The sequence below is a fragment of the Opisthocomus hoazin genome, chromosome 7 (genome assembly GCF_030867145.1).
Source record: "Opisthocomus hoazin isolate bOpiHoa1 chromosome 7, bOpiHoa1.hap1, whole genome shotgun sequence".
NCBI lineage: Eukaryota > Metazoa > Chordata > Aves > Opisthocomiformes > Opisthocomidae > Opisthocomus > Opisthocomus hoazin.
This window is the reverse complement of record NC_134420.1, coordinates 18,059,549-18,086,047: the sequence shown is the minus strand read 5'-3', so window position 1 is coordinate 18,086,047 and position 26,499 is coordinate 18,059,549. Positions and strand designations below refer to the sequence as shown.

The window sequence follows — 26,499 nt, the reverse complement described above, 5'->3', positions numbered from 1 at the left end:
CTGCAAAACTCGCACGAACTGTCGGTTGCTGCTGGGAATTGGAACAGGGCTTCTCAGGCGAGCGATCCAGGCTGCGTTTGGAGAGAGTTGGCTGGTCACAACCTTCCCTTGGTTTGAGGTGTAAAAGCATGACTTCACATTGTCTTTTGAGGAGAAATTGTAGATGTTGGTCTCTGCTTATGTGAACTGATGATTAACTGCAAATCCACGTGAACAGTTAGAGATACTGCTTGTCATTTGCACATGCAGCCAAAGGAATGAAAAAAATTCAGATCACAACTGTGCATCTAATTTTAATATTTATTTTTTAAAATTACTGGTCTTCATTAACCAATTTCTTGGCTGTGCTTTCAGCATTTAATTAAAAGAATACGTTTGTATTTCAGCAAGCCCTTGGAGGTAACACAGCAAGTTTGAATGTATCTATGTTTTGTGGTTTTGCTGATTGCTAATGGACCTGTATGTCTCTGTAAAGGTGCTTCTGCTTAAGATTTTTGGTCTCCCTTGGTGCATCCTGAAAAGTAATAAATCAGGGTTGGGAATCACTGCTGTCTCATGAGCTAATTAACAGTGGCTGATCTAACTGTACCAGTAATTAAACTATTATCCACCCTACTATTTTTTCCGTCAGTCATTCAAATATTCTTTACTTTGACCCGTGATTCCACAAAGTTTGTATTTTAAATAGGTTTTTCTTCCTCTGTTGTACAGAAAGCAGAAACTTTAATGTGCTGTTTCCTAGGAAGTATTGAAACAGCTGTGTGCTGTTGCTGACAAAACTGAGCAAAGAACATTGCATTGTTCTGTCACAAAGTTTAAAAATTAACTACATGGTTAGATTAGTGAATGTTTTGTACATATAATTTGTTAATGAAAGTTACCTAATTAAGATAATGCGTTGATTCCTTTTGCCTTCAACTCTTTCTTACCCTGTGAGGAGATAAAGTTTGTGCCTTCTGACTATGGGTTTCAGGTTTTTTGTTTAACAGGATAGCTCATACTAAGACTAAAAGGCACTGTGTCTCGTCACAGGATCTGAGCTAAGGCATGCCAGGAGAGGTGGGACTTCCCTTAACTAACTTTGCTTTAAATTAAAGGCAAAATATTAAGAAAAAAAAGATCAATTTTTGATCTTTACAGCTGCCGTTGAGAGAGAACTGACCTTGACCCATGGTCAGTGCTAGCAAATAAATATCCTTCCTAATTAAAATTCTGTAGTTAATTTAAAGTGTAAGAGAAGAGTTTGTGGAGCCTGATGCAGTGCATGAAAATTTCAGGTGGGGCTGCTTCTTCACATTGGTATTTCTTTGCCCAACCTGTTCAATAACTAATGACTGGGTAGGTAATTGAATTCCTCACAGCTGTGTGTCTCACTGCAACGAGATGCACGTGTGTGCTAGTACAGATGCTTTAAAAGTGAGTTTACAGGTGTGGGCACGCAGAATTGCTTATGAATAGTGAAAACAACTTGCAGGTTTTTTCCCATGCTAGATCTCTAATTCAGTTTATGTTGTTTACTGAAGCTTCTACAAAAAAGCTAAGATGTTTGAAGTAGTGATGTTGTTACCTGTGTTTCTATGGACACTCTCAGTTTTGGTGTGCCTTAGCACTTTTCTGTCCTATTAAACCACACTTTTTAGATGTAAACCAGACTGTGTTTATGTGAAGGATGAAGCCCTGCCTACTGTGTGATTACGTATAGATGACAATTTGAAAGGTGGAACTGTAGTAGCAAGACAGGTGATTAATTTGTTTTCACTCTCTTCCCAACAAAAATAACTTATCCTTCCAATGCAAGAGACTTTTTGTGCCTAAACAGTTGTAATTTGACCAGTCCTGCCAGAAGTAAAAAAAGACAGTCCTTTACTGTTCCTTGCCTGTAGGGAGCTGAGGAGAGAGACAGCAACTATGACTGAGCTCAGCTGCAAGCTGACATGTTGCACCATGTTGAAAAATATTTATCTGTTGAGAGCACAGACTCTTGGAGTGAGTATTCTCATTAACTGTTTGGGGACTGTCATGCAGACCACATTGCCTTCTTTCACACTGCATAGTATAATTATAAAATATAATTTGAAACATTTTTGTAGACTCGTAGAAGTTGAGAATTGTAAAATTAGGATTACAAGTACATTAGACATTGCATGTACCTGTCCTCCAAAATATAGTATGCCAGTAAGGTGTTGAGCTTGACCTGCATGTCTAATAGATTTTCTTTGTTGCAGGCTTTCTTTAGGCTATAGTAGTACTTATAACTAGTTAGTATTGTTAGATAAATGTTTTTCATTGTAAAAAGAGAGCTTGCAAGGCAAAAAGGAAAAAGGCAGTGAGGAAACTAAAACACTTCTTACAAAGACAAACCTGTCTGCACCTTGGTAGTCTCTGAGCAGAGTAGACTGTCTGTGTATCTTGGGCTATATAGCAAGAAGTTTGACTGCTGGAGCCAGGTTGCCATGACGAAATAATTCCCAGCAATTAAAGCACAGTTCTGTCCTGAAAAGCAACTCTGTGCAAACTGTGTTGTGAAATCCCACATTTACGAGGCCATGAGGCTTCCAAATCAATTTCTCAGTTTAGAAACAAAACGATGGCTTTGCAATCTGCCAGCTTTACAGGCTTCATGAGGCTTGAAACATAACAGTGTCTTCAGGGTTTATGTGCTCTGGTGGTGAACTCCCTCCCCACAAAGGTGGACCAAAGTACACAGCACGTGCTCTTCTAGAAAGATAACAGGGCTGCATCAGAATAACCAGGAGGAGCAGTTCCTGCCAGAACTTTAATTTAATCATGATGCAGAAGTCAAAATAACTCTATTTAATGTGTTCCAACAGAAGATTACAGGATAATAAATAAGTCACTGCTGAATTTAATAGACATGTCTGAAAACATATATGGAATACATATGTTATTTAAGAAGTTTCTGTGTTTTTACACAGCACCTTTACATTTTCTTTCAATCTGAAGAGTCTAAAAACCTTGAAAGAGAGATATGGACTTTTTGCCAGTTATGTTTTTTTCAGTCTTCCCTTGTTCTTTGCAAGTAGTTTTTCTGGCCTCCAAAATTTCAAATTGTGTTGAAAAAACACTACTCTGAGTATTATGATAATAAACCTGACAGGCCTGTATTTGCCTTCCCCGATACGAAAAAGGTGTCAAGAGCCACCCCAAAGCTTAGTTGCTTTCAAATCTTTGTGCAGATCACTTGTTCTCATGGCTCTGTAGTGTGGGAGACCTCCCCACTGCAGCACGCAGCATCTGTAACAGCACCAGGCTCGGTATCTCTGCCATTGTCTACTCTCAGTTGAGAGCCACGTTTCTTCTTTGCCTGTATTTTTTAATTAAAGAACTTTAAGATATACTATAGATCTCTGCCATGGACTGAAATGTTTTCCAGTATGGAGAAAAAACCCATTTATCTCGGCTGACTTTAAAAGGTCCTTAGAGAGCCAATTCAGATATAAACATTTACATATGCAGATGCCCGTAGCTAGGTGAAATGAATCCTGTTCATACTGTCTAGCTGCAGTATGGGAGTATATTTAGCAGTGGAGAATGATGTGGAAGGATTTGTGTTGCTAGAATACAAATAACATTTTTTCGCTAAGGGAGGCAAGGATACAGGAGCATCCCTGCCTTGGTTTTGTGTATGGGCCTGGTGGGTTTACAGCGAGTGTGCCTGGGGACGAAAATAAGCTGCATGTTAACAAGACAAACCCCAGAACACACAACTCCAGCCTGTATTTTCAGCTGATGTATTGACGAATGGCTGGGTGGAGATGGCCCTGGGGAGTTAGCACAGCATGGTCTCTCCTGTCCCTGCACCAGGGTCTGCTCCGAGTACTGCTCTAGGAGAGAGGTGGAGTTGCAAGAAGGGGAGAATATACTGCATGACACCTTCTCAAACAGGAATTTGCCCTCTTTCTGCTCAGTTTCTGGGTTCCTTTGTCAGACAGCCAGACTTCACCTACAGCTGGAGACTTAAAAACAAGAAAAACAAACCCAAGAACCACCACCTCATGTATGGCACAGGCTCAGAACTTGGGCACCTATGAGGCAGTGTTCTGCTGTATGGTCTGTTCTAAGCATTGGATACATTAATTGTTGCAACACCATTAATCTATGACCTACTGAATCTCTCTTACCACAGACCTAATTTGGCTCCTCGTAGAGCTCTTGAAAATAAACATTAGGAAAGATTTGTGTCCTTTTTCTTTCCTAATCCCCAAATTACCAAAAATCTGGACTGTAGTAAATCACATAAGAAAAGAATCTTGGTTGGGCTTCATGTACGACCTCCTGCGTTGCATATGAGGGCTTTTTGGCATGAAGGTAAAAGACAGCATTTCAAAATTAAGAACCAACAGGGTATTTGCTTGGTGAATGGTTCCTTTTAAATTGCATTACTGGCTCCTAGAAATAAACAATCTATTGGTCTCCCATCTGATGTCACTTCCCTTGTGTTCCTAGGCCTCTGTCCCACTCAGCTATTGCCAAGTGCATTGATTAGAGGGGAACCTGGACCAGTGCAAGGATTATACAGTCAGAAGACCCTCCCCCAAAGCAACCAGAGAGGCTGGATACCTCCTCTCAGTCTGGGGGAGGAGTTCTGGCAGGTGTGCCTGGAGAAGAAAGGAAACTCTAGTCCAGCGTGTTTTACCGCAAGAATGCACTTGCGCATTTTTGTAGCATGAACTGAGCTGTTCGCATGCCTGGCCTTGCCTCTGTAGCCATTCTTCCCAGAGCTGCACTGAAGAGAAGGTGGGGGATCCTGAGCAGAAGAGAAGGAGCAGCAGCTGTGGTACCTGGCCACCAGCAAATACCTGGGATTTTCAGCATTGTGCTTTCAGTACTCAGCCTGACACACCACTATGGGCAGACAGTACGGCAAACACAGAGCCGGTGCTGGGAGGGGACATGCAAGGGAAGAGAGGAGGAGGGAGAGAAGTAGAATCATAGAATAACGTAGGTTAGAAAAGACCCTGAAGATCATAAAGATTAGCCTAACACTGCCATGTCCACCACTAAACCATGTCACCAAGTGCTACATCTACATGTCTTTTAAATACCTCAACCACTTCCCTCAGCAGCCTGTTCCAGTGCTTGATAACCCTTTCAGGGAAGAAATTTTTCCTAATATCCATTCTAAACCTCTCCTGGTGCAACTTGAGGCCGTTTCCTTTTGTCCTATCGCTTGTTGCTTGGGGGAAGAGACTTGACACCCACCTCGCTACAACCTCCATTCAGGTAGTTGTAGAGAGTGATAAGGTCTCCTCTTCTCCAGGCTAAACAGCCCCAGTTCCCTCAGCCGCTCCTCACAGGACTTGTTCTCGGGACCCTGCACCAGTAGGTGGGTGGGGAGCCCTGCGAGAGGGAACGGGAAGGCCTGATGTACCAGAGACAGCGTGTGCAGGCGCCAGATGTTCTCCTTGCTTTGCCAGCAGCCCCAGCTGGAACTCGGTTTGGCCCTACAGAACATTTGGGGCTTTCTGCTGAGAAGCAGCATTATGAAATAATGTTATGGCACTTGTCATCCTTAACATGCCTGCCATGCCTTGGCACCGACTGTTTACAGCAGAGCATCCGGAGGCCAAGCAAAGATTCCCTTTTAAGGCAAAGAACCAGTATGAGAATCCAGAAGAAAAAGTTTCCCTGGCATGTAGGGTGCATTCTTCTTTCCTCCTCCTCTTAAATAAGCTATTGGTAACTTTTAAAAACAGAACAAAAATGAAGAAGCAGGGCCTGAAATGCTGTCAAAGACATTTTATTCTGCACAGCCCCCTTAGACCTGTGCAGGAGCCGAGCCCTGGAGCTGACCCAGGACAGGAGAGGGGGAGAATGACACTGAGGTCAGAGGGCTCTCTGAGAGACCTGGGGCAAGAGGAAATTGGAATGGAGAACGTCTTAAGAAGCTTAGTCCCCTTCCCCAGGCCCTGGAGAAATGGTCTGACCACAGCAATCTGTGAACAATTGTACTGTGTGCTGCACTGGGATTTGGGCTTGCTTTCCGATACCTTACACAGCTTCCCTTCCCATGCTGATGTTCTTTTCTCTTCTTTCCCAATCCTGAACATGTGGATGTACATCCAGGATTTGTGTTCTGGGTGAGCTGTCATGTGGCATTTTCAAGACTTAGCAGTGATCCGGGTTAAAACAGGACACGGACTTGCAGAAAAATCTCCACAGAGATACTGATCTTGTGCGGTTTTAAAGAAAGAGGGAAATACAAATACCGTCTCACGCTTTTTCTCAAAGGAAGGGCAACTCTACTGATGTACAAATGAAACTTGTTATTCCCCTTTTCTTGCCTGCTATGCAAATAAATAAAGACGTTGAATTGCCAAGAAGGGATATTTTTTTAAGCTTCTAAGTGCCTCTTGGCTTCCAGTCCCTGTATTTAACTGAGGAGAAAAGACTGGGCTGCTGGGATAGGAAACCGGACAGCCTTCAAGACTTTGTTCCTATCCTGTAAAAACTGGTGGAACCTACTTCTTCATTGTTCTTGGTGGGAGTTTGTCACTAGGACTCATAAATTTTAGCTCATAAAACTGTTTCCTTCCTGCTATGAATAGATTCAGGACTCCCATACTTACACAGAACATTTCTAACCAGAAATTAACTGGTAACTTCTTTCCAGTAAAGTGCCGCAGAAAAAACGGGAAGGTAACAAGTAAATCTGTGAGCAGCTAACCTGGTATTCCTTACAAAGCTGTAGCCTTCAGTGGATGGCTGAAATCTTTGGGTTTTTCCCCTCTGCACAGGGAGTATATTAAATGGAGAGAGTTTGCATATTAAAATTTTTTAGCTTAATGTGTTTCATTCCTCCTGCTGTTCCACTCACATCCCATTTGACTTCTTACCCAAAGAAGGGAAGAGAAGCTAAACCACAAATATCCAGTATACCTTTAATTTTGAATTGTAAACCCTTATTCACTGGAAAGTATAAAAACATGAAAGTGTTCATAAAGATTGGCCTAAAACACAGTGTTAAAATGTTGGCTTATTGCCTCTCTAATTCTGTGTTGGCTTATGTTTTAAGAAGCTAACCCCCATCCTCAGATTACCAAGAAAGTAGGTTTTGGCCAGAGTACTTCACTATAATACTTCATCAGTGGAGGATATTTTAAAACATGACACTTGAAAGGAAAAAATTACAGGATGAAAATCAAAGGCCAAGATAGTTTGATATATCCAGTAGTTCGGTAGTGTAGAGGTACACCTGGGTGAGGTGGAATAACGTGTTGCTGTTGGAGGCTGTAAATTTTCCACAGAATGTGTTTTAGCTGGGTATGCACCATTTCAACCCTGAAATTTTCCAGATTGTGAACTGTACACATTATAAAGTGCAAGCTAGTTTACTTGAAAGCAACCCCCCTAAACCTCCAGTGACTTTTTAATATCATTTGATGACATTTCTGTGGGCATCTTTTTTTTTTTTGACCTTTCTTAAAATATGTTTTTTCTTTTTGTGCCACTTCTGCATGCATTGCTATGAACTGTGGGGCTTTTATTCTCCTCTCGCCGACACTGACTGAACACATCATAGCTGGATTGTCACAGTTGAGACATGCTCTCTCTTAAATTTGCTCTGGATTGCTGGGATTATACCAATTAATCCTAGGTAAGAAATAGGGTCAGTTACTAAAATAATAGATATTATTAATCACAAAATAAGCATCTTTGTCCTGTAAGGTTCAAAGCAGTGGCAATTTTCATCCCCACAGACTTGAGATGGCTTGTGAGTTTTGAGGTTTGCAAACAGGGAGACACATTGGCCATGTAAGGCCTGTTGGACCTGTTCTGTCAATTTTCAAATGGAAATCGGTGTGTTTGAGACTTGGCTGGAACCTGAAACTGGTGCATGATCCAGAGGGCACAAAGTGATTGGAGTTTTGCCTGCAGCTCTAGTCACCACTATGGGGTTATTTTAATAAACTTTTAAACATTCTAAAGTTACTCATATCTGGTACTAAAACCTCTTTGATATGCCATGTTAAAAAGAGAAAACCCACTGATGGCTTGTATTTAAAAAATAAAAAAATAAACAGCCACTCACCCCGAGCAAGGGTAGTTAGTTGGGTGTGAAGGATGAGAGATGGTGACTGAAGCATCATTGTTTGTCCTGGAAGAGATTTCAGTTTCAAAAGAAAAGAAACTGCACAGCTTGCCGGAGACAGCAAAAATTATTACAGCTGTGCTGATTCCCTCTGGAAAAAAGAAATCCTGAACTGGTAGAGATAATCTTAAACTGCATGATCAGTTTAGGGAAGTCTGACATTTAATAAACAACTAGTATTCCCTCTGTGCGATCAACCTTGTAATAAATCAGATTCTTGTGACCAAAACCGTGGATGCCTGCTACAATTCCAAAGTGATGTGAACTACATCAGGTGATGAAGTGTGTCCATAGCGGACGTTGCATCTTCGGCGCTTCTTCAGCTAAATCAGATTGCTTCACATGTGCTTCTTTCCAAACAAACCCTATCGAAGCACATCTTTGGTATTTGTACCGTGAATAAACTTTGAATCTTACAGCCAGTTTCTGCTATGAAATGGGAATAATACTTTCCTCATATGGTTTTAAAACTGAATACCTGGATGGTGCTTTGAAGATGCTCCAAAGTGTGAGGTTTTTTTAAGCCAAGAAACTACTGGGCATCTGATCAAGGAGGAAATGAGAGCGAGATTAGTTAACTGAGATGGGATAAGAAAACAAGTTGGGACATTGACAGTTTTACTCCATCTTAACAAAGCAGTTAGGCCAGGGGAAAAAAAAACCATTACAGCCCAGTGGGCCTGTCAGTTGGTGGAGTGTCTTATGCATCTCTTTCTCCAGTGAAATCCAGTCAAACTTCCAGCTGCTGTGCTTTCTCAGCTGAACACAAGGCCGAGTACAGAAGCCCTTCTAGAATCATTAGCGAATGTACTGTCTTTGGCCAGAGCCAGTTTGCTGAACCTTCTCCTAAGACTTCAGACAAGTGATCTCTGTTCTGCCATCTCCCATCACTTTTCCTTCTCTGAAACTTACTCATGGGCGTGCCTTGGCCCGTGGCATCATATTCGATTGAGTGCCTAAAACCAAACAAACACAAACCTACCCTGGGAGTTATCTGAAGAATTAGTTTGTACTCTGGTTTGCCTGTCAGTAAAAACTACGGAGAGCTGTCTCCTTTGATTCCTTCGAGATGTTTCCGTCCTTAATTGGTAATAAAGCATTGATAGACAGGTTCTGGTCTAACCTCTTGACAGACCTTCATCAAACTGCTGTGTAACAGCTATTCTTCCAGCTGCTCTGGAGATACAGTTGAGCTGATGTGGGCGTGGTAAGTCACATTTAGCAGAATTCTCTCATTTTTTAAGAAGGACACAGGTAAACATGAATCAGGACTTTGGTTTGCTTTAGGGTGCCTAAAGCGGTGTTTCGAAAGGTAGTGCCCTTTTTGTGGTCTTACATGACATTTAGTTATATTTTTCCAGTAAGTAGTCATCTACAGGTCATGGATTTTGCTGTTTCCTGAATAGAACAGTAAAACTCTACTGTTCTTGTCACTTTTCATTTCATTGAAAGCAGGCTGAACAAGCTGTTGCTGAATGTGCTGCTTTACGTTTGCAGCTGTAGTCTTCACTTACAAGGGTGTTCTGGCACATCTCAGAAATGGCTACACACAATGTTTCATATTTGCATGCTTTAATCATAAAATAAAAATTGAGGAAGGCATCTTGAACGTGAACAGCAAAGGAAATAATGGATGTTTCACTTTGCAGTTTGGAGTTGGCTGCAGGTAGATGGTGTGTTCTTACAAGTCTTGTAACAACAGTGAACTTGGAGGTAGGGGGGAGCAGAAGGAAGGAAGCTAACTTCTAAACTTTACCAAGTGAATGTATGAGCTCTGGTTTATCTAGAATATGGAACTATTACTTGTTGATTCTTAATCATATGTAATCATGTTTCTGAAACTGTTTTCTCTGTATTGCTGTATGCTCCAGCTTTGTAAGTCTGTGAAAAAAATGCTTTCGTATTGACAGTTTCCAAACTAAACCCACAGTTTTACAGCCTAGACTGAGCATGACTCAATTAACATGAGTAAGTCTGACTTTGTAACCTAAGTTTTGCCTAATTGAGGGAAGATACGTGGTCCAGTTCAAAACTTGTTCTTAAGTTTTTGAGTTTTTAAGACTGGATGTTTTTCTACTTTGTACTTCAAATATTTGAGCCATGTAGTGTCCCAACTGCACTGCGTGCACGTCATGAAAATCTGCTGATAGAAACAATTTCTGTGGTCTTGCTTTAGCTCTCAACAGCTGCAAAAGGTTAAAAAGAAGTTTGTACTGCACATGGTGATTTGACATCCAGGTTTCAGTGGCGTGAATAAACGCTTTGATATCAGCAGTTATGGGCATTTTGCAGGTTCAGTGATGGTACCCATCAGTCAGGTTCTTTTTTTAAACCGAGCCAAAGTTTTGGAAAGGGCAAAGCATAGGATCCTTCAAGAAGCTCCTGTTTGAAGTGCTGCAGTTCCAGCACAAGGCTGTTGTGGAAAGACTTGCATGATCTGTTGAAAAGATGCAAAGTGGCTGCATGTGCTAATCTGACAGAGGACTGACATTTGTGTGGAAATGAAGGGGTTTGGTTTTTGTAAAAGCACAACGTCTAGTTGTTTGCACTAGCAAACTTGTGAAGTATATTTAGTGTTGAACTTCTGTTTCGTTTCTTGAAATGGGGAGAAGATGCTGAAGTGAGAATGAGGTACATGCTATCCGTTTCTATTCAGTGGGAGGCTTGCCTCAGCCTCCTGTGTCTGGCTTCCTTCTGTGGTCTCCCTCCACAGCCTGGTTCTGTGACAGGCTGTCTTTGACCTCTTTGTCTCTCCCTCCCCTCCTCTTCCTCTCAGAAGACTGCTCTTACCTGACCTGACACAGCCCTAACCTGGGGCCCTTGGTTTAAGTAAAGTGAAGACAAAAACTATGTTCTATCCAAACTACTTCTCACTGATAACTTTTCTCCTGGAGTGTGACTAATGCAGTTTGTCAAACCAGTATCTGAAGTTAAAGGTATTTTCTGCATGATTGTTACTGGAACTATAATTTTCTTAAAAATTCAACTTATCCTTGAGTGCCTGAATCCTTCCCGACCCACACCAAACCCCAAAACCACTAAACCCAACCAGGTGAAAAAACCTCTAAACGGTATATTCTGATTAATATTGTTTGTCAGAGGCCCAGCAGGTATGAAGGTGCTGTATGGAGTGTGCCAGGCTTGGTTTCAGCAGCGTAAGGGAGTAAGGCAGCCTGTGCTGGCAATTAAGCAAATCAGTGGCCTGGAGTATTTTTTACTAGCTTACGGCCAAGTGCATAGTTTCAACTGGATTTATGCTGCTGACTGTCAGGGTAAGGTTTCAAGTCTTAACATGGTAATCCTGCACAAGGAAGAGGTTAAACATGTTGCTTCATCTGCTGTAAAGTCAGATTACGGACTATTGAATGAGACTGGTTTTTTATGCTGTTACATTTTCCTTGAACATCATCTCACGTTCTGTGAAAATCTGAGTTCTCAGGTCCAAGCATAAGTTAATTATCTTTCATAGCTTCTTGAAATCCCTTTAAGGCCCTCCTGCAGTTCTTGCTTTTATAGACTTTTCCTTCTTATCTGTAGCTCATTTTTACATGGTGAGGTTCAAATGAGACCTAGCAAGTGTAAGGGTTTGAAGACAAGAAGTTAGCTGGCAACCAGGAGCTGTTGGTCTTGGTCTAACTGAGCAACCCCTCTGTATTAAAAGCCTTGCACTGAGGAACACCTGACTTTGCCTGTCCTGAAACATCCCTTTGTGGAGCAGCTATGAGAATAAGTCCAGGTTACTTCGTTAAATGAACATAAGGGACAAATCTTGCAGGCTTCATTTGAATTGGAATGCACTGCTGTGGAAAAAGGGGTTGGCAGGAAATGGGGAAGAGCTAAATTCATCTTCACATACACTGGTTTTAGTTTATTCTCATGCTGTATTTGTATTCTTTAAAAACATGTTCTATGTCACAGGCATCCTCTCTCACACCATGAAATCCACCTTTCACATTAACATGCGGAAATAAAAGTGTGACCATCTTTTCCCTACCAGAGACCTCATACAGTGCTTTTCTGCACAGATGTAGTTTGCAAATACATTGTGAGGTTGGAAGTGTATATATTGTGCTGCTGTCACTAAGTTTTCCTTGATTTTTCCTTGGTGATGGCCTTTCTGAAGTCTTAAAGTCCCTCTAGTCTTAATTTACTGGTTAGAGAGAAGTATGACAAGACTACTCAATGCAAGTTCAAGGCAGTAAACAGTGGCAGTGCTGGTGACCCAAGTTGTAGTAAGTTAAGGCGTTCCTTTCTTGTGGAAGGCAAATCTCAGTCTCTCCCTACTGTAGTGCTATGTGGATGACGAGTCATTCTACAGATGGGTTTAATGAACAGATCAGTAAACAGCCTGTAAAGAGAGAAATCAGAATAATCATACTTTCTTTGGGGAAAGCACGGACACTTCAAACGCTGTTCCAGGAAAGATGTGCATCCCATCCTCACAGCAAAAATCAAGCCTGGATATATCTCAGACAAGGCACAGCTGAAAGGTTAAAGTGTGTTAAGAGCCAGAATGTGAGCTCAGTTTCCTTTGAATGGGATCTAGATGAGTTTTAACAGCAAACTAACTGCAGTCATCTGCAAAGGTGGGCTTGTCTCGGCTTTACAGACCTTAAAAATGTCTTTAACCAAGAAAACCTGACGTTAAAAAGTCCTGGCATCACCTCCTTGTATTCATGTGATAGTGCACAGCAAATACTGCCTTACTCCACTTGCCCCTCACCATTAAATATACCTTCTGTCTCTGGTTAGGTGGGTTTTTTTAACTGTAGAAACACATGGATACACAGCCGTTTGACCACACAGCCTAAAAGGCCAAAGTGCTGACCTGCTGTCCTTCCTCAGAAGTCCTTACTGAACCCCCGGCCCAGGAATACGAGTTGGGTTGAGGGTCTGGTTTGAGGATGTTGAAAACGGAGTGGGAGGGGAACTCCAGCGATTACAACAAACATTGTAAAAGTGGGAGATGAAAAGTCACAGTATGTCATGGAGATAAGTGCATCTACAGAATGTGGTTTGTCTGCTCTTATAAATCCAAATGGAAGGTTATTTCATAATGCATCAGATTTTAAAGGATTTTCAGAAAAAGTGAACTCTGATCTTTCTGTCTCAAGTGTCCAGGGAGTTGAGAAAGCGGGTGTTCTTGTAGTTATCTGTGCTTCTAGCTGGAGTCACAGGTACTCACTTCAGAAGGCTTCTGGTATCGTAGAGAACATAGGGCTAGAGTAGCGACAAACGCTGTAGCTCTGAATGAGCAGGGCCAGCAGTTTGTGTGGAGAGAGCGTTTTTCCGACTGAGCGCTGTCTTCTTGCAGCAGCACGCTCTTGCTGTCCCTCAGAGGCCCATTGTGCAGGTGCCAGTGAACCGTGCGATGCAGCAGATTGCCAGTACTCTCGCATGAGAGTAGCTGCTTCAGGCACTGTGCCATTCTGCTGTCACGACTGGTCGCAGGCGGAAAGAGAGACTGTCGCTCTCCCAGTAATCTGCAATCTGAACTGACGAAAGGGCAACGGAGGTGGAGCAGCTCAGTCTCAAGTTTCTGAACACCATTCTATACTTCAACGTTACTTGAAAAATAGTGACTGAGTTCAAATACACTTTTTAAGAAACTATCTCCTGCTTTAATTTAAAAAAAATTATGGTAAGGGGAGGGAAGGCAGAAGGAGGGTTTTAAACACAAATACAGGCATTTGGATAACCCATCTTCTTTCAGGTTTCTGTAGCTGTTGATCAGCAGTAAAGGTAACCTTTCTTCTCTCTTTTTAATCTCTCGCAGGAAATCCAAGGGAAAGCCAAATGGTAAAAAGCCAGCACCGGAAGAGAAGAAGCTTTACCTAGAGCCAGAATACACAAAATCCAGAATTACTGACTTCGAATTTAAGGAGTTAGTGATGTTACCACGAGAAATAGACCTCAATGAGTGGCTAGCCAGCAACAGTGAGTATTGTGTTTGTACAGCCCTGAGCTTGCTGTCCACGCCCAAGAAGGCGTTCATTCACTCTGTTTCTTGTTACTGTTTTCAGTGCTTAGAAAAACACTCAATGACTATTTATGCTTACTGCATAATACATGCCATTATATCTTGAATAGTAATTAAGCTCTTATGTACAAACCAACTGGGCTCTGCAGCATGGAAGCCTTGATGTGTTTCCTCCTTCCAACTCCCTCACTGTGGCACCGAGGGCATTAAAGTTTTTTGATGCTCTTTTGAGGACCATCAGATTCCATTTGACTATTTGCTAAACTGGCTGATTCAGCACGTTTCTGACTCAAGCTGTTGGTCTTCCAGAAGTATTGTAAAACTGGTAGTTTATTAAGACTTGTATGTAAAGCAAATTGTGATTAAAGCCAGAGTTTTTGAAGTCTTTTGGTCATATTTCTTCTCCCTGCTCCTTCCAAGCTTTGGTGGAATTACCGTGCATTTAAACTGTAGTGAAGCTGGAACTCAGAGACGTGACTGGCTACTGAGATTGAATGCTGTATCTGTGCATCTCAGTTCTGATTTACAGTACTTGCCTGTGCTTCTGCTTCATATACCAGTCCTAACCTGCAGCTATGACCCAGTCTTGTTTACATTTTCAACAGTGTGTGGTAGTAGCAAGAAACTACTTTAAACTGCACACTAACAAAGTTTATAGAGACTCATTAAGAAAAAGTGAGGTGCCCCCTGAGGAGTATTAACATGTTAAATTATCTCGAGAGGTTTTAAAAAGTAGAAGTGTACTAGTTTTCATGCTGGTTTTTTTAAAAGGAGATATGTCATGAGAACTATTAATGCTGTTTTCTAGCCACTGTACATTTTAAGTCTGACTTTGGAAGAACATAGCAAATTGTTTGCCTTCAGCTTGTAGTAGAGTATTCTGCTGTAAAGGTGAGGCTGATGACACAGACGCTTTCCAGTCTTGCTGCTTAGTGACTAATAAGAGCTGATGCATCATGGTGCTTTCATCTTCAATCAAAACAAGACCTTTCATTCTGTGTACCTCTTTGTTTTGCAGTTCGCCATTAGACTCATTTAGCTAAATCACCTTTAAATTTATATGCAAGCTCAAGACTCTGAGGTCACTTCAGTTGCTCTATTTAAGTAATTGTCTGGAGGATAACCCATGTTTGAAAGTATTTTATTTCTGAATTTCTTTCCTTTGTGTTTATTTTTCAGCAACAACTTTCTTTCATCACATCAACTTACAGTATAGTACAATCTCAGAATTCTGTACAGGAGAGTCGTGTCAGACCATGGCAGTGTGCAATACGTAAGTCAGTATTTACAGTTACAGGGTTTCCATAAAGTCTTCAGAGTTGCTTGGGGGAGGATATTGGTACTAGATGGCATTGGGCAAGTGTTTTACAGCAGATCTCCACTCTAGTGAGAATGTGGCAGCTGTACATCCTCTTCCCTCCCATCAGCAGTGAAGGGGGGTGGAAATCTGTTTTCGTGGAGGACTAGAAGGACGAGAATCTTGGACTGTTCTGAGCTGGTTTTATACGGTCACATCAGAGAGGCAAATTACCATGTGTGCAGCTTGGGGGGAGAGGGGATGAATAGCAAGGCAAAACTGTCCTTACTGGTAACAGCGCTGGGATTCCATAGAAGGCTGGGGAGGACAAACGAATTGCGAAAACCTCTGAGGGTGCTGGGTGATAGTTGGAATGCTGACAGAGCACCAGGCCGCTGACGGATAACCTCCAGCCTGACGTGAGTCACTGGCGTTCTGCCCGAGCCGCTGGGCACAGAGGACACAAGTGGCAGCTTTGCAAAGAGTAAGGAAAATGTTTTGGTTTGGCACTTTCCCCCGTAGGACTTGGTAGACTTTTTTAACATTGACTAGCTGTCAGTTATGAAAGAAAGCTTTGTAGTTTTACTGTATATGGTGAATATAAGAAAAAGTTACCATAAACTCCTGCTCTTGATTAGCACAGTCCAACATGATGGAATATGAGATCCAGCCGAGTATGAATAAGCCTGTTGTGTTGTGGTTTTTTTTCTCCAGCACATCTGTTGATAGTCCTTTTCTTCCCTCCTCTTGCATTTCCTGGGATTAATTTAGTCGAGATGGATTTTAAAACAGAAGACCGAGCAGTTAATGTTATAGTACATCAAACAAACATCCCAGGCAATGTATGCAACAGAACTAGAGTGATATATTGTATCTCTGACAGCAATGGCGGAGTGTTTAGAAAGGAATCCTTGCTTAATGCACTGGGCTATCTTGTACACTTGAAAGTAGTATCAGGGGCTTTCTTTGAGAGCACTCTGAAGAATGCAGAGCGTATGGAGGATATTTTTGCATGCAGAAGTTGGAAAGATAACTGTCAGTAGAGAATTAAAGGCCATGCTAGGGACTTTGAAAGCAGGCTGGAACAGAAAGTAATAAATCTCTGCTGGACCCAGATTTTATCAAAAGGGGACAGCATGTCTCTAAATAAGAAATGGTGATCAGTCAGATGAGTATTTTGTTGACTCTTGCTCCAAGCTTTCTCGTGTTTTAATTCATGATGTAGCACTGGCTGCCCAAAGGACTGAGTTTAACTGTTGATCCACTTGGCTGATGGGAATTAGTGGCTAAAAGCAGGCGGTCGTAGAGAACCTACGTAAGTGTTGCTCTATTCTGCTCTAGCAAGTCTTAAACAAGAGTTCTCTGTAAGCAATTTATGCTGCAGAATAAAGAAAGGAAGTGCCTGTAGGCAGCTGCAGCTGTAGTCTGTATTTTTAGTGGTGAGGACCGATAGCAGAATGTTCCTGTCCTTTGTTTTGGAAAACTGAAGAATGGCGCTATTTGGGAATAACAGGAAGCATGTCTACACTTGGGTGAAGCACTTGAAATGGTTTGTGTTTAGTTAAATCATACCAACTTGAGTGTCTTCCTGTACTTGGGGGCAGATGACTGATTCATGTTTGCAAACTGTAGGCTGCTTATTTCATTCTTCTGTCAAGTGTGTGGGTCTATGAAAAAAACACGGAGGCGAGATCATCTACCTACACACCTCAGTACAGTTCAGCTCTGAAGGCCCTGTTCATAATTTTGTTCTTCAGATATCTCTAATGACAATTTTGGATAATCCTTATCTGTATGTTCTGCCTTTCCTAGCTCTTCCCTTTTGGAAGAGATAAGCCTAAACAGAACATAGAGAACTGCCTCAGAGATGCTCAGTTGTCCTCATATCCAATTATGACTATGACAAGGCTGTATGTCACTTCCCGACCCCCATTCTTTTTTTAAAAAAAATCTTACCATAATGAATTAAGGTAAGGACATGCTTACTGTCTTGGAGAAACACCAGTTGATATAACTTACTGTGCGTCTGACCTGTCTCCAGTATATAAAGAGTAGCACCTAAACATTACATCTAGTCAGCTGCTGATTAACCTGATGGACACTCCAGATTTGACCTTCTGTGGCTGTGATCTGTTTGTTCAGGTACTTTGGAATAAAATAGCATCTACGTATATTAGATTGTCAGAGAATAAGAGTACCTTGGAATAAGGGTGCAGTTTGCCATTTTTTCTGGTGCTGACTTCTTAAGTAGTGAAGTATGAAGGTCTGCATTCTGTTCCTCTCTTATGTTTTCCCTGCCCATAGAATCATAGAATGGTTTGGGTTGGAAGGGACCTTAAAGATCATCTGGTTCCAACCCCCCTGCCACGAGCAGGGACATCTTCCACTAGACCAGGTTGCTCGAAGCCCCATCCAAACTGGCCTTGAAAATTCCAGGGAGGAGTCAGCCACAGCTTCTCTGGGCAGCCTGTGCCAGTGTTTCACCACCCTCATGGTGAAGAATTTCTTCCTAATATCTAATCTACATCTGCCTTCTTTTAGTTTAGAGCCATTTCCCCTTGTCCTATCACTACACACCCTTGTGAAAAGTCCATCTCCATCCTTCCCGTAGGCCCCTTCAGGTACTGGAAGGCTGCTCTAAGGTCACCCCAGAGCCTTCTCTTCTCCAGGCTGAACAGCCCCAACTCCCTCAGCCTGTCCTCACAGGAGAGGTGCTCCAGCCCTCTGATCATCTTCATGGCCCTCCTCTGGACCCGCTCCAACACATCCATGTCCTTCTTCTGTTGGGGGCTCCAGAGCTGGACGCAGTGCTCCAGGTGGGGTCTCATGAGAGCAGAGTAAAGGGGCAAAATCACCTCCCTCGACCTGCTGGCCATGCTTCTGTAAGGCATGTTTTGGACCACACCACTCTGGTCATACCTAAGGAAGGTTTTTTTTTTGTTCATGGTTGAGATGTTGAAGTAACTATTGAGAACACATTTCTTGTGAAGTTACTTTGCATTCCCATGCACTGCAAATAATCCCAAGTTTAGAGGATTTTCTGGCAAAATAAACACCAGTTGCAGGTAAATATTTGAGGTAAGATTTTAACATCTCAGAGAAGCTCCAGCCAGCTGACAAACTGCAGACAGGTGCAGCTTTCAGCCCTCTGTCAGATAAGTGAGATAGCACAGCCGTCTGCACACAATGAGGAAGAGAATTTCTGCTTAGGGTTACTGAGAGACATCTGACCAAAACTTAGTCTCCTTGTAGAACAGATGGAAGCAGTTGCTGGCAAGGTGGGATAATGCCAAGAGAAATACCAGAATGGCCAGTTATCTTCAAAATTGAATGAAGATGGCATGAATGTGACTTTGGGAATTACTTAGTTTTGCTCATCAGTATGTTTATCACTTGCTGTAAAGCAGGTACTGTATTTTTAACATAGTATTTACCATTTAGATTTAGTATGCTTTATAGCTTATTATTAAACAAACTAGCCTTAAAGCCCTGTGAGCTGTAAACTGGTTTTCTAGCTGACATTTGGGGAAGACTTCTCAAACGTGCTGAAGTGAGTGGAGTAACTAAGAGCACGTGTAAGTGCTGTTCATGAGGCTGAGATTACAAAACTCCCGAGGCAGAAGTCAAGGATGGATGCAAACTTCTAGGCAGCCCACAGATAAGAGTGAGAGGTCCGATTTTGGTCCAGTGAAATCCCTTAATTGATAATTCCTTATCTCTCATTTTTTCTAATCTTACAACTCCCTTTCTTAGGTCTGCCTTGCCCTTAGTGTGTCTGCATATGGAGGGTATTTCCTTTTAGAAATCTTAACTCAAATGTGCATGTTTTGCGTTTTCTTACATTTAAGTTCCCCAAGCTGTATGCCTCTACATGGTGGCTCCTCCCCCCCCCCCCCCCCCCCCCCCCCCCCCCCCGCCCAATCTAAGTGTTGCTTTCCCCCGGTCAAACCATCAAAGCTATTCCAAGTTGCTGACAAGCACTCTGTTACTGCCCTTGCATTTGATACAATTTGCTATCCTGCTTCCTTCATAACCCATCTTGTAGTATTTCTACCAGGACCGTGTCTCCTTCCTTTCCAGACCACATGATCTCCACAGCATTTGCCTTTACTTCCTTCCAGAAGCTTTTCTTATATACTGGTGTAACTTCTGTTCTGCCTTGGCTTCTGTGTAACCAACACAAACCCAGAATGTTTAGAGGAAAGGGGATAAAATACATGTGTATATTTAAATGCAGCACTGTGACTTCGTATGTGTTATACTTTGTTATTTGCGTCATAGGCTTTTTGCTGTTAAACCCGTAGTCATTTCTGCCTGGGATTTAGAATGGAGCTGCAAATTTCTCATGCTGTCCATACTAGGGAAGTTTACTCTGCCAGAATTTTACAGAGGAAATAAAATAATCGAAATCTGTATCATGTGAGCACTTTTTGAAGTGTCTTTAGGTGTTGTCTTCTTGTCCTTTCTGCTTCCCATCCATTGCCTAATATGGGACTGTACTGTCACAGTGCCAGGGGTGGAATGCAGTTAGGCTTCTGTGCCCAGCCGAGTCCTTCGATGGCCCTGGCCTGTTTCCGATCTTGTTAGCAAAGATAACTCCAGCATGGGCAGGAGCTGCGTACCAGGTGTGAGATGTTCATGCCATGTCAGGGGCTCTTCTCTTCCTCCAAGACCTGTGAAGGCTCTGTTCACAGTGCTTGAAACACAAGGAAGACGCATGATCCTAATCAACTGGACAATCCATGTATTTATCCCCTTACTCTTAATGATACTTTTAAATTCCTATTTTGCATAATTAGCCTAAAAGGCAAAAAGGGTATGCAGTGGGATGTTACAACAGATTTATTCACTTACATCTTCATGTAAGTGAACTTGCGGAGTTGCCAAGCTGTTTCTTTCAACTAAAATCCAGTTATTCAGATTCATTTTTGCCCCTGAGGGCAACTCTAAACTGTGATTTCTATCTTACTGTTGAGGATTTCTGCAGCATGAGAAAACTGCTGAGGTACAAACAGTCCAGTCTGCTTCTGCTCTTGGCAAAGCAAGCATTGTCTTAGGACCCAAAATAAGTCCCAGTTGCCTAGAACTGTTTTGCTCCAGCTCACTGCAGGACTAGACAAATGAGGTGGCTTGTGTTGGTGCACTACATTGTATAACTCCTTGTATGTGGATTGTATAAAGGAAGTGGTGATGAAGAACACAGTCTATGCCTAAGGGCCCAAGTGCTACTTTTGATGCCTGCCATAGCTCTACAAAGAGCTTTTAACTCCTGCTGTTTTCATCCACTTGCTCACCTTTTTATGCCCTTGTGCAGGCAGTCCTGCTCTCTCCAGTAAACAACAGGGACCAAGCACCACATCCTGAAATGATCTGAAAGAAAAATTCTAAACCTTAAGTGTCTGTAGAACTAGTTTTCAGTTGCCCTTCCTCTCTTAAAGTTTGAACTACTCTACTTATTTCTGCAGCTTCCTCTTGTTTTCATATGGCTTGGGGCATGAACAGTGTCGTTAGTGTCTTCACCTCACCGCCCTCAGCTCCCTGAAGAATCTTTCGAGACAATGAAAACACATTGTAAATTGAAACTTGTCATTTGCACTTAACGTTTTTCTGTAGTTGCTTCAGGACTGTTCTGCTGGCCAGTATACATAGAACTTCACTTTCCAAGTGGCACGTGTAGATCCTTGCAGTTCAATGCAGTCTAGTCCTAGGCACAGAAAAAACACTTCATCTTTAATCTTTGTCTTCCATGCCAAAAGAAAAAAAAAAGTGTCCCAAAGTGGCTAAATGTCACACTGAAGTGGTATTTTGTCTAGGACTACAGTGAGGCTTGTTGATGAGCACTGTCAGATCATTAGCCAACAGCAGCAGAGTTGGAGCTGAACAGACAGGCAAAAAATGGTACCCTGGCTTAACGGGCTCATGTGTTGGGTGAGGTGTCTTTCTACACTCAAGTTCTGGTGCTCGAACCACTTGCATCCTTGCTTCCAAAGGCAGTCAGCAAACGCCACCTATGCTGTGTTCTGGGAAGACCAATACGATGGATTTCTTATCAGTCCCATAATGATACAGGACTGCGCCTGGAGCGTAGACTGTTTGAAGGAAGAGTTCAGGAACTGGAACTCAAGGCACCTCTAATGTGACATAGGCAAAAGAAAAAAAAGTGTTTTGGTGAATTCCTTATCTGTAAAACATTTCTCACTTTGTGTGCCTAATGAGATGGATAGCTGCTCCTGGTAACAGTTAGAGGTGCTTTAATTAACCAGGACTTAAAGACAATAAAAAAAGGAAAAAACCTTCAGTGCTTCTGTAGCCTTCAGACTCTCCATCAGGTGAGGGATGGCTGCAGTTTATCAAGATAATTATGGCTAAATGATTGAATTATGGTTGCTTTTGAAGAGCCAGGCAATATGCTAATGTCTCCTGCTCCTTAAGATCCAACAGGATTATTCACCGGTGGCAGAGTTAAATGTAAATTCAGATGTTTGGGGGAGTCTGTAACCAAAGGAGCAGATTTCTAAGACACGCTGGTACAGATGTGCAGAAGGGTACTGAAAACTTTACTCAGATTGGATTTTAGAACAAGATTTGTAGCACTTGAAAATTCTGCCAGTACTTCAGAGCACTAGGTTGAAAAAGATGGTGTTTTGGAGCCACCTTCTGTCTGTTTAATACTATTACACTACAAGAGTAATTTATGTTTTGTGATGTTAAGCATCAGAAGATCACCAAATTTATCACCGTGAAAACACTTCTGTAATGCTTCCCTGTGCGGTTCTATAGACCGTAAGTAAACCCTCAGTCTGTCATGGACAGGGAGTTACCACTGCCTCAGTAGAGTCCCTCTCCACAGAGATTTGTCAGCAGGCTTGCTGCTTGGTAGTACCTCTAAATTGACAGGAAGAAACAAAATTGGCTAACAGAAATCCAAGGTTTTTGATGTAGAAAGACACCCTGAAGTGAATCTCTTCTGTATCAGCTATGATGTATTATGGTAAAGTTGCAGCTGTAGTTTTGTATTGCCTAGATGCTAACCTCTTAGAGGAGTTGAGCTGAGGAGCCAGGGTATAACGTGGTGACGCTGTCAATTCTCTCCACAGACAGTACTACTGGTATGATGAGCGGGGAAAGAAGATCAAGTGCACAGCTCCTCAGTATGTTGACTTCGTCATGAGTTCAGTGCAGAAACTAGTGACAGATGAGGACGTCTTTCCAACAAAATACGGTATGTCTGCTTTTGGACAGGTGCTTCTTGTGGCTCTGTGCAGATGCCGTAGGTAAGGTGAAAGGAGTTGGCATTCAGCGTGTGTATTAATACCAGACAGCTTTCTCACTTGCTTGTTTGATTTTTTGTTTTTTTTTTTTAAAGGGAGATTTTAAGTTTGGCTCATTCTTGCAGCAAGAGAGACTTGCATTGTTAACATAGGAACTGGGGTGAAAGGCTCACAATCCTGTCCCCGTGGCTTACATTTCCTCATCAGTACATCTTTTTATTCAAGCATTTTGAGATCTTCTAGCCTGTATTCAGAGAGGATAAAAATTTGAAAACTGTGAGCATGTATGTGTTCAGTACAGCCTGCTGCTAGTAAAATTTAAACTTACTGTTGTTTTACTATTCCCTTTAGAGCCCTGATGCATTAAGGGGGAAATAAACTGGATTGCCGGGAATGTGGGTTGTCTTCCTCGCTCAACCAGGCCTTGTCTCACACATTGTTTGCAGTCTCCCTTCCTTTCCAAATATTAAAAAAGAACTGATTTTTAGGAACTGAAAAAGCAACAGGAAAGTAGCTCAAATTTGTATCCTAACAAGATTGCTACATGCAACGCCTTTGGTTCAGGGGAGAAAAGTAGAGACCTGAAGTTATGGTGGGTGGGCTTGATGACAACTAAAAGCAGCTGGGGTCTTGAGCCCCTTCAGCAGATAAGTGGGGAACGAGGACATGATAGTGTAGCAGACAGTAAGCTAGGAGCCTTTGCTTACAAGCACCTTCATCTGGACAGCTGCAGTTGACCTCTGTTTGTTTGTTTGTTTGTTTTGGTTTTTAATGTGCTTGTTCAGGGGCACTGAGGGCCTTTCACACACGTGATTTGTCCGTATGGCTAAAGTGCACTTCAGACCAGTAACATACTCTGTATTGTGCATCATGCACAGGAGGGCAGGTGTTGCTTTTTTGCTTGCCTCAGTTTTGCTTTCAGTGTTACCAAAGTAGTTGTCTAATCATCTTTTACTAGGCAGGCACAGCACTGCTCCAGCAAGCACAATTTCAGCTGCACCTATCAGAAGGCACACAATATCTCCTACCCTTTCTTTTCCCATTTGATAGAATTTCAACAATGAAATGGGGGAAGTTGTTATACACAGTCAAACTGCTGCATGCTGCCAAGGCCTGTGTACCTTAGCTTCCATTGCAGGATCTGTGAATGGGTCTCCCAAGCGTTATGTACTTCCAGGGGAAAAATCTGCTGCTCCTGGACAAACTACAGAAGGACCCGGAAGAACCTCTCATTATTTTTACAGCCAGTAACAAAAAATTTTGTGGTTTTAAAGAATTATTACACTTGCTTCCTGATTTTTTGAACCCTCAGGGTTTAAAACTTCAAAGGAAAATGCTTTAAACCTCATTAGATTCTTCCCCTGAATTCGTGTAAAAAGAACAAGATGAGAGGATGATACAGGGCCCACAAGTTGTCTGCTGTGTACAGTGGGCTAGTTGCTCTTACCCACAGCTCAGCCCACACAGGTGCTGCTGCGGGGCTGAAGGTGAGCAGATGGAGCTATCGTGCTGTTTCTGTCTTCCCTTTCAGGCAAGGAATTCCCCAACTCGTTTGAGTCCCTAGTGAAGAAGATCTGCAAGTACCTGTTCCATGTGCTGGCCCATATCTACTCCTCACACTTTAAGGAGACTTTGGCACTGGAGCTGCACGGACATTTAAACACGCTCTACACACACTTTATCCTATTCATCAGGGAGTTCAACCTCGTGGACCCTAAAGAGACCACCATCATGGATGACCTCACAGAGGTCCTCTGCAGCAGCAGTGGGAGCAGCAGTAACGGGAGCGGCAACGGGAGCAGCAACAGCGCAGGAGCACAGAACCATGTCAAAGAGAGATGAGCCCTCCTACAGGATGAAAACTAACATTAAAAACAATATTATATATTCTGTGTGTATGTGTATGTATATGTTCAGATATACATACAGGCATATACAGCAATGAAAGCTGAAAGAAATGATGCTGCCACCACAGGACGCGTAGTCGTACGGGACTGTATGGAGCTTTGGTTTAACGTGCCGCCCGGCGAGAAGTTGCACCGGTTTTATTTTATTTTATTTTCTGTCCACTCCTCCTTTCACCTGTTCAGCTGGATGACGAGTGCTGTTTTTAGAGAAGAGCCAAGCCGGAGAGTGGGGCCACTCTTGGTTTTTGGGTTGGTGTTTTTTTTGTTCGTTTGGTTGGTTGTTTTTTTTGTTTTTCTTTCTTTGTTCTTGAGTGCAAGCCCTTTGTCTTTCTAGGATGGTGGTCCTGCCATTTAAAAAATACCTATTATATTATAAGAAGTGACTTTTACTTTGAAGTGGCTTAAAATGCAGGTTGGTTTGGGGTTTTGGGGGGGGGGGGGGGGGGGGGGGAATGGGGGTGGTTTTTTTGGTCTGATTTTACACAGACTGCCCCTTACCCTGCCCAAAACTCCCCTGTTGAGTGCATCTTGCCCTTTGTTAGCTTGGAATGGGAAGCAACTCCTGGCTTGACTCGCATAGCAACTAGGGTCTTGCTACGTGTTGAAAGTGGGCATGATCCTCCAGTTGTCCCATCTACCTGGTCACATGCAAGGGGATCCACAAGCCTTTCTGCTTATTGCTCCTACAACATATATACTCTTTTCTCTGCTCCCCCACCTCCTCTTTTCCCAGGCACACCTCTACAAATAGAGTCCAAAACCCATGTGCAAGAGCCACCACCATCTGCTTCCCATTGAACAGAGGCTCGGGGAGGGGGGAGAAGGGTACATTGAGTCAGTCACCGCCTGTGCTACAAAGATGGCTGTTGGCATAAAATTATATTGTTGGCTTATTTTAGTTGATCTGTTCTATAATAATAAAAACAAATCTATCGGCCATAAGCTTTGTTTTTGTGTTTGCAGCGTCAAAAGTCAGTGGAATCCACCCATACAGCTTCCCTTTCACCACTGAACGCGGTTGGCCCTGCTGTCAACCAGCTTTATAAATGATTGTTACTCTTCCACCCTATAATCTTACATTTGTAATCAGTTCCTTGCTCTTTCTGGTAGTGCTAGGAACCTCCTCCCTAGATAACCTGAAGATAAGCAGACCAACGATAAGCAGCACTTGGAAAGGAGCAAGTTTCCTGTTTGTACATACTTCAATTCTGCAAATGCAGTGGCCTTCGGGATATTTTGTGGCAAATACTGTATCATAGTATCTGTGGATACAGTATTGTATCTCAACAGTGATATTATTCTTTCCTTCACATTTCCACTGAATTCTTGCAGTCAGCATTTCCGGTTGGGGAAATGCCAAATTTTGCTTGCAATTGTGCTTCTGTCAAATCTGTGGCAGCTCTGAGAATTGTTTGTTATTGGTTTTGGTCATTATCCTGAGGTATATACATCATTAATAACTGACCTGGCATGAATCCTAGAAGGTTTTCGTAAATGAGGTCTGTAACTGTAGTAGAAGTCAGTAGAGAGAAGAAAAGGAGAGCAAGTGCAAAGAAAAAAGAGGAAAACCACAAGCAAGTGGGGAAAAAAAATATGAGCAAGAAAGGAGGTAGAAAAAGCACAAGCAAGAAAAAAGCTTGTGAAGTGTGCAAAAGCAACAACAGATAAAGGAAGAAAAATGTGCAAGTGAGAAAAAGAGCAAGAAGTCATGAAGTGAGGAAAATGAGCAAAAAGGCACGAGCACAGAAGTGAAGTGGACGAGTGACAGAAAATGGCCTCAACCTTTGTGGGCCCAGGCTTGTCCTGTGTTGTGTGTTTCCAGCTTGCGGTGCCTTGTGAACCTGCAGGTAAATGCTGGAGTCTCGCTGACCTGCTCATCTGGGTGCTGTTGGAGAGCACTCCTCCTTCCCCACCGCATCCTGCTACAGCCT

At 42.5% G+C, this 26,499-nt stretch overlaps 1 protein-coding gene across 4 annotated transcripts in view; it reads left to right on the top strand.

Moving 5' to 3' along the window:
* Positions 1-25,002, top strand: part of MOB2 (MOB kinase activator 2) — a 114,723-nt gene extending 89,721 nt beyond the window's left edge. For all 4 annotated transcript variants that reach the window (XM_075427587.1, XM_075427586.1, XM_075427585.1 and 1 more), the window contains exons 2-5: positions 13,890-14,050; positions 15,273-15,366; positions 22,488-22,612; positions 24,193-25,002. In XM_075427587.1, the coding sequence (XP_075283702.1) occupies positions 13,890-14,050; positions 15,273-15,366; positions 22,488-22,612; positions 24,193-24,503 (691 nt within the window). In that variant the 3' untranslated portion in view covers positions 24,504-25,002. The remainder of the gene's footprint in view (positions 1-13,889; positions 14,051-15,272; positions 15,367-22,487; positions 22,613-24,192) is intronic.
* The last annotated feature ends 1,497 nt before the right edge of the window (positions 25,003-26,499 follow it).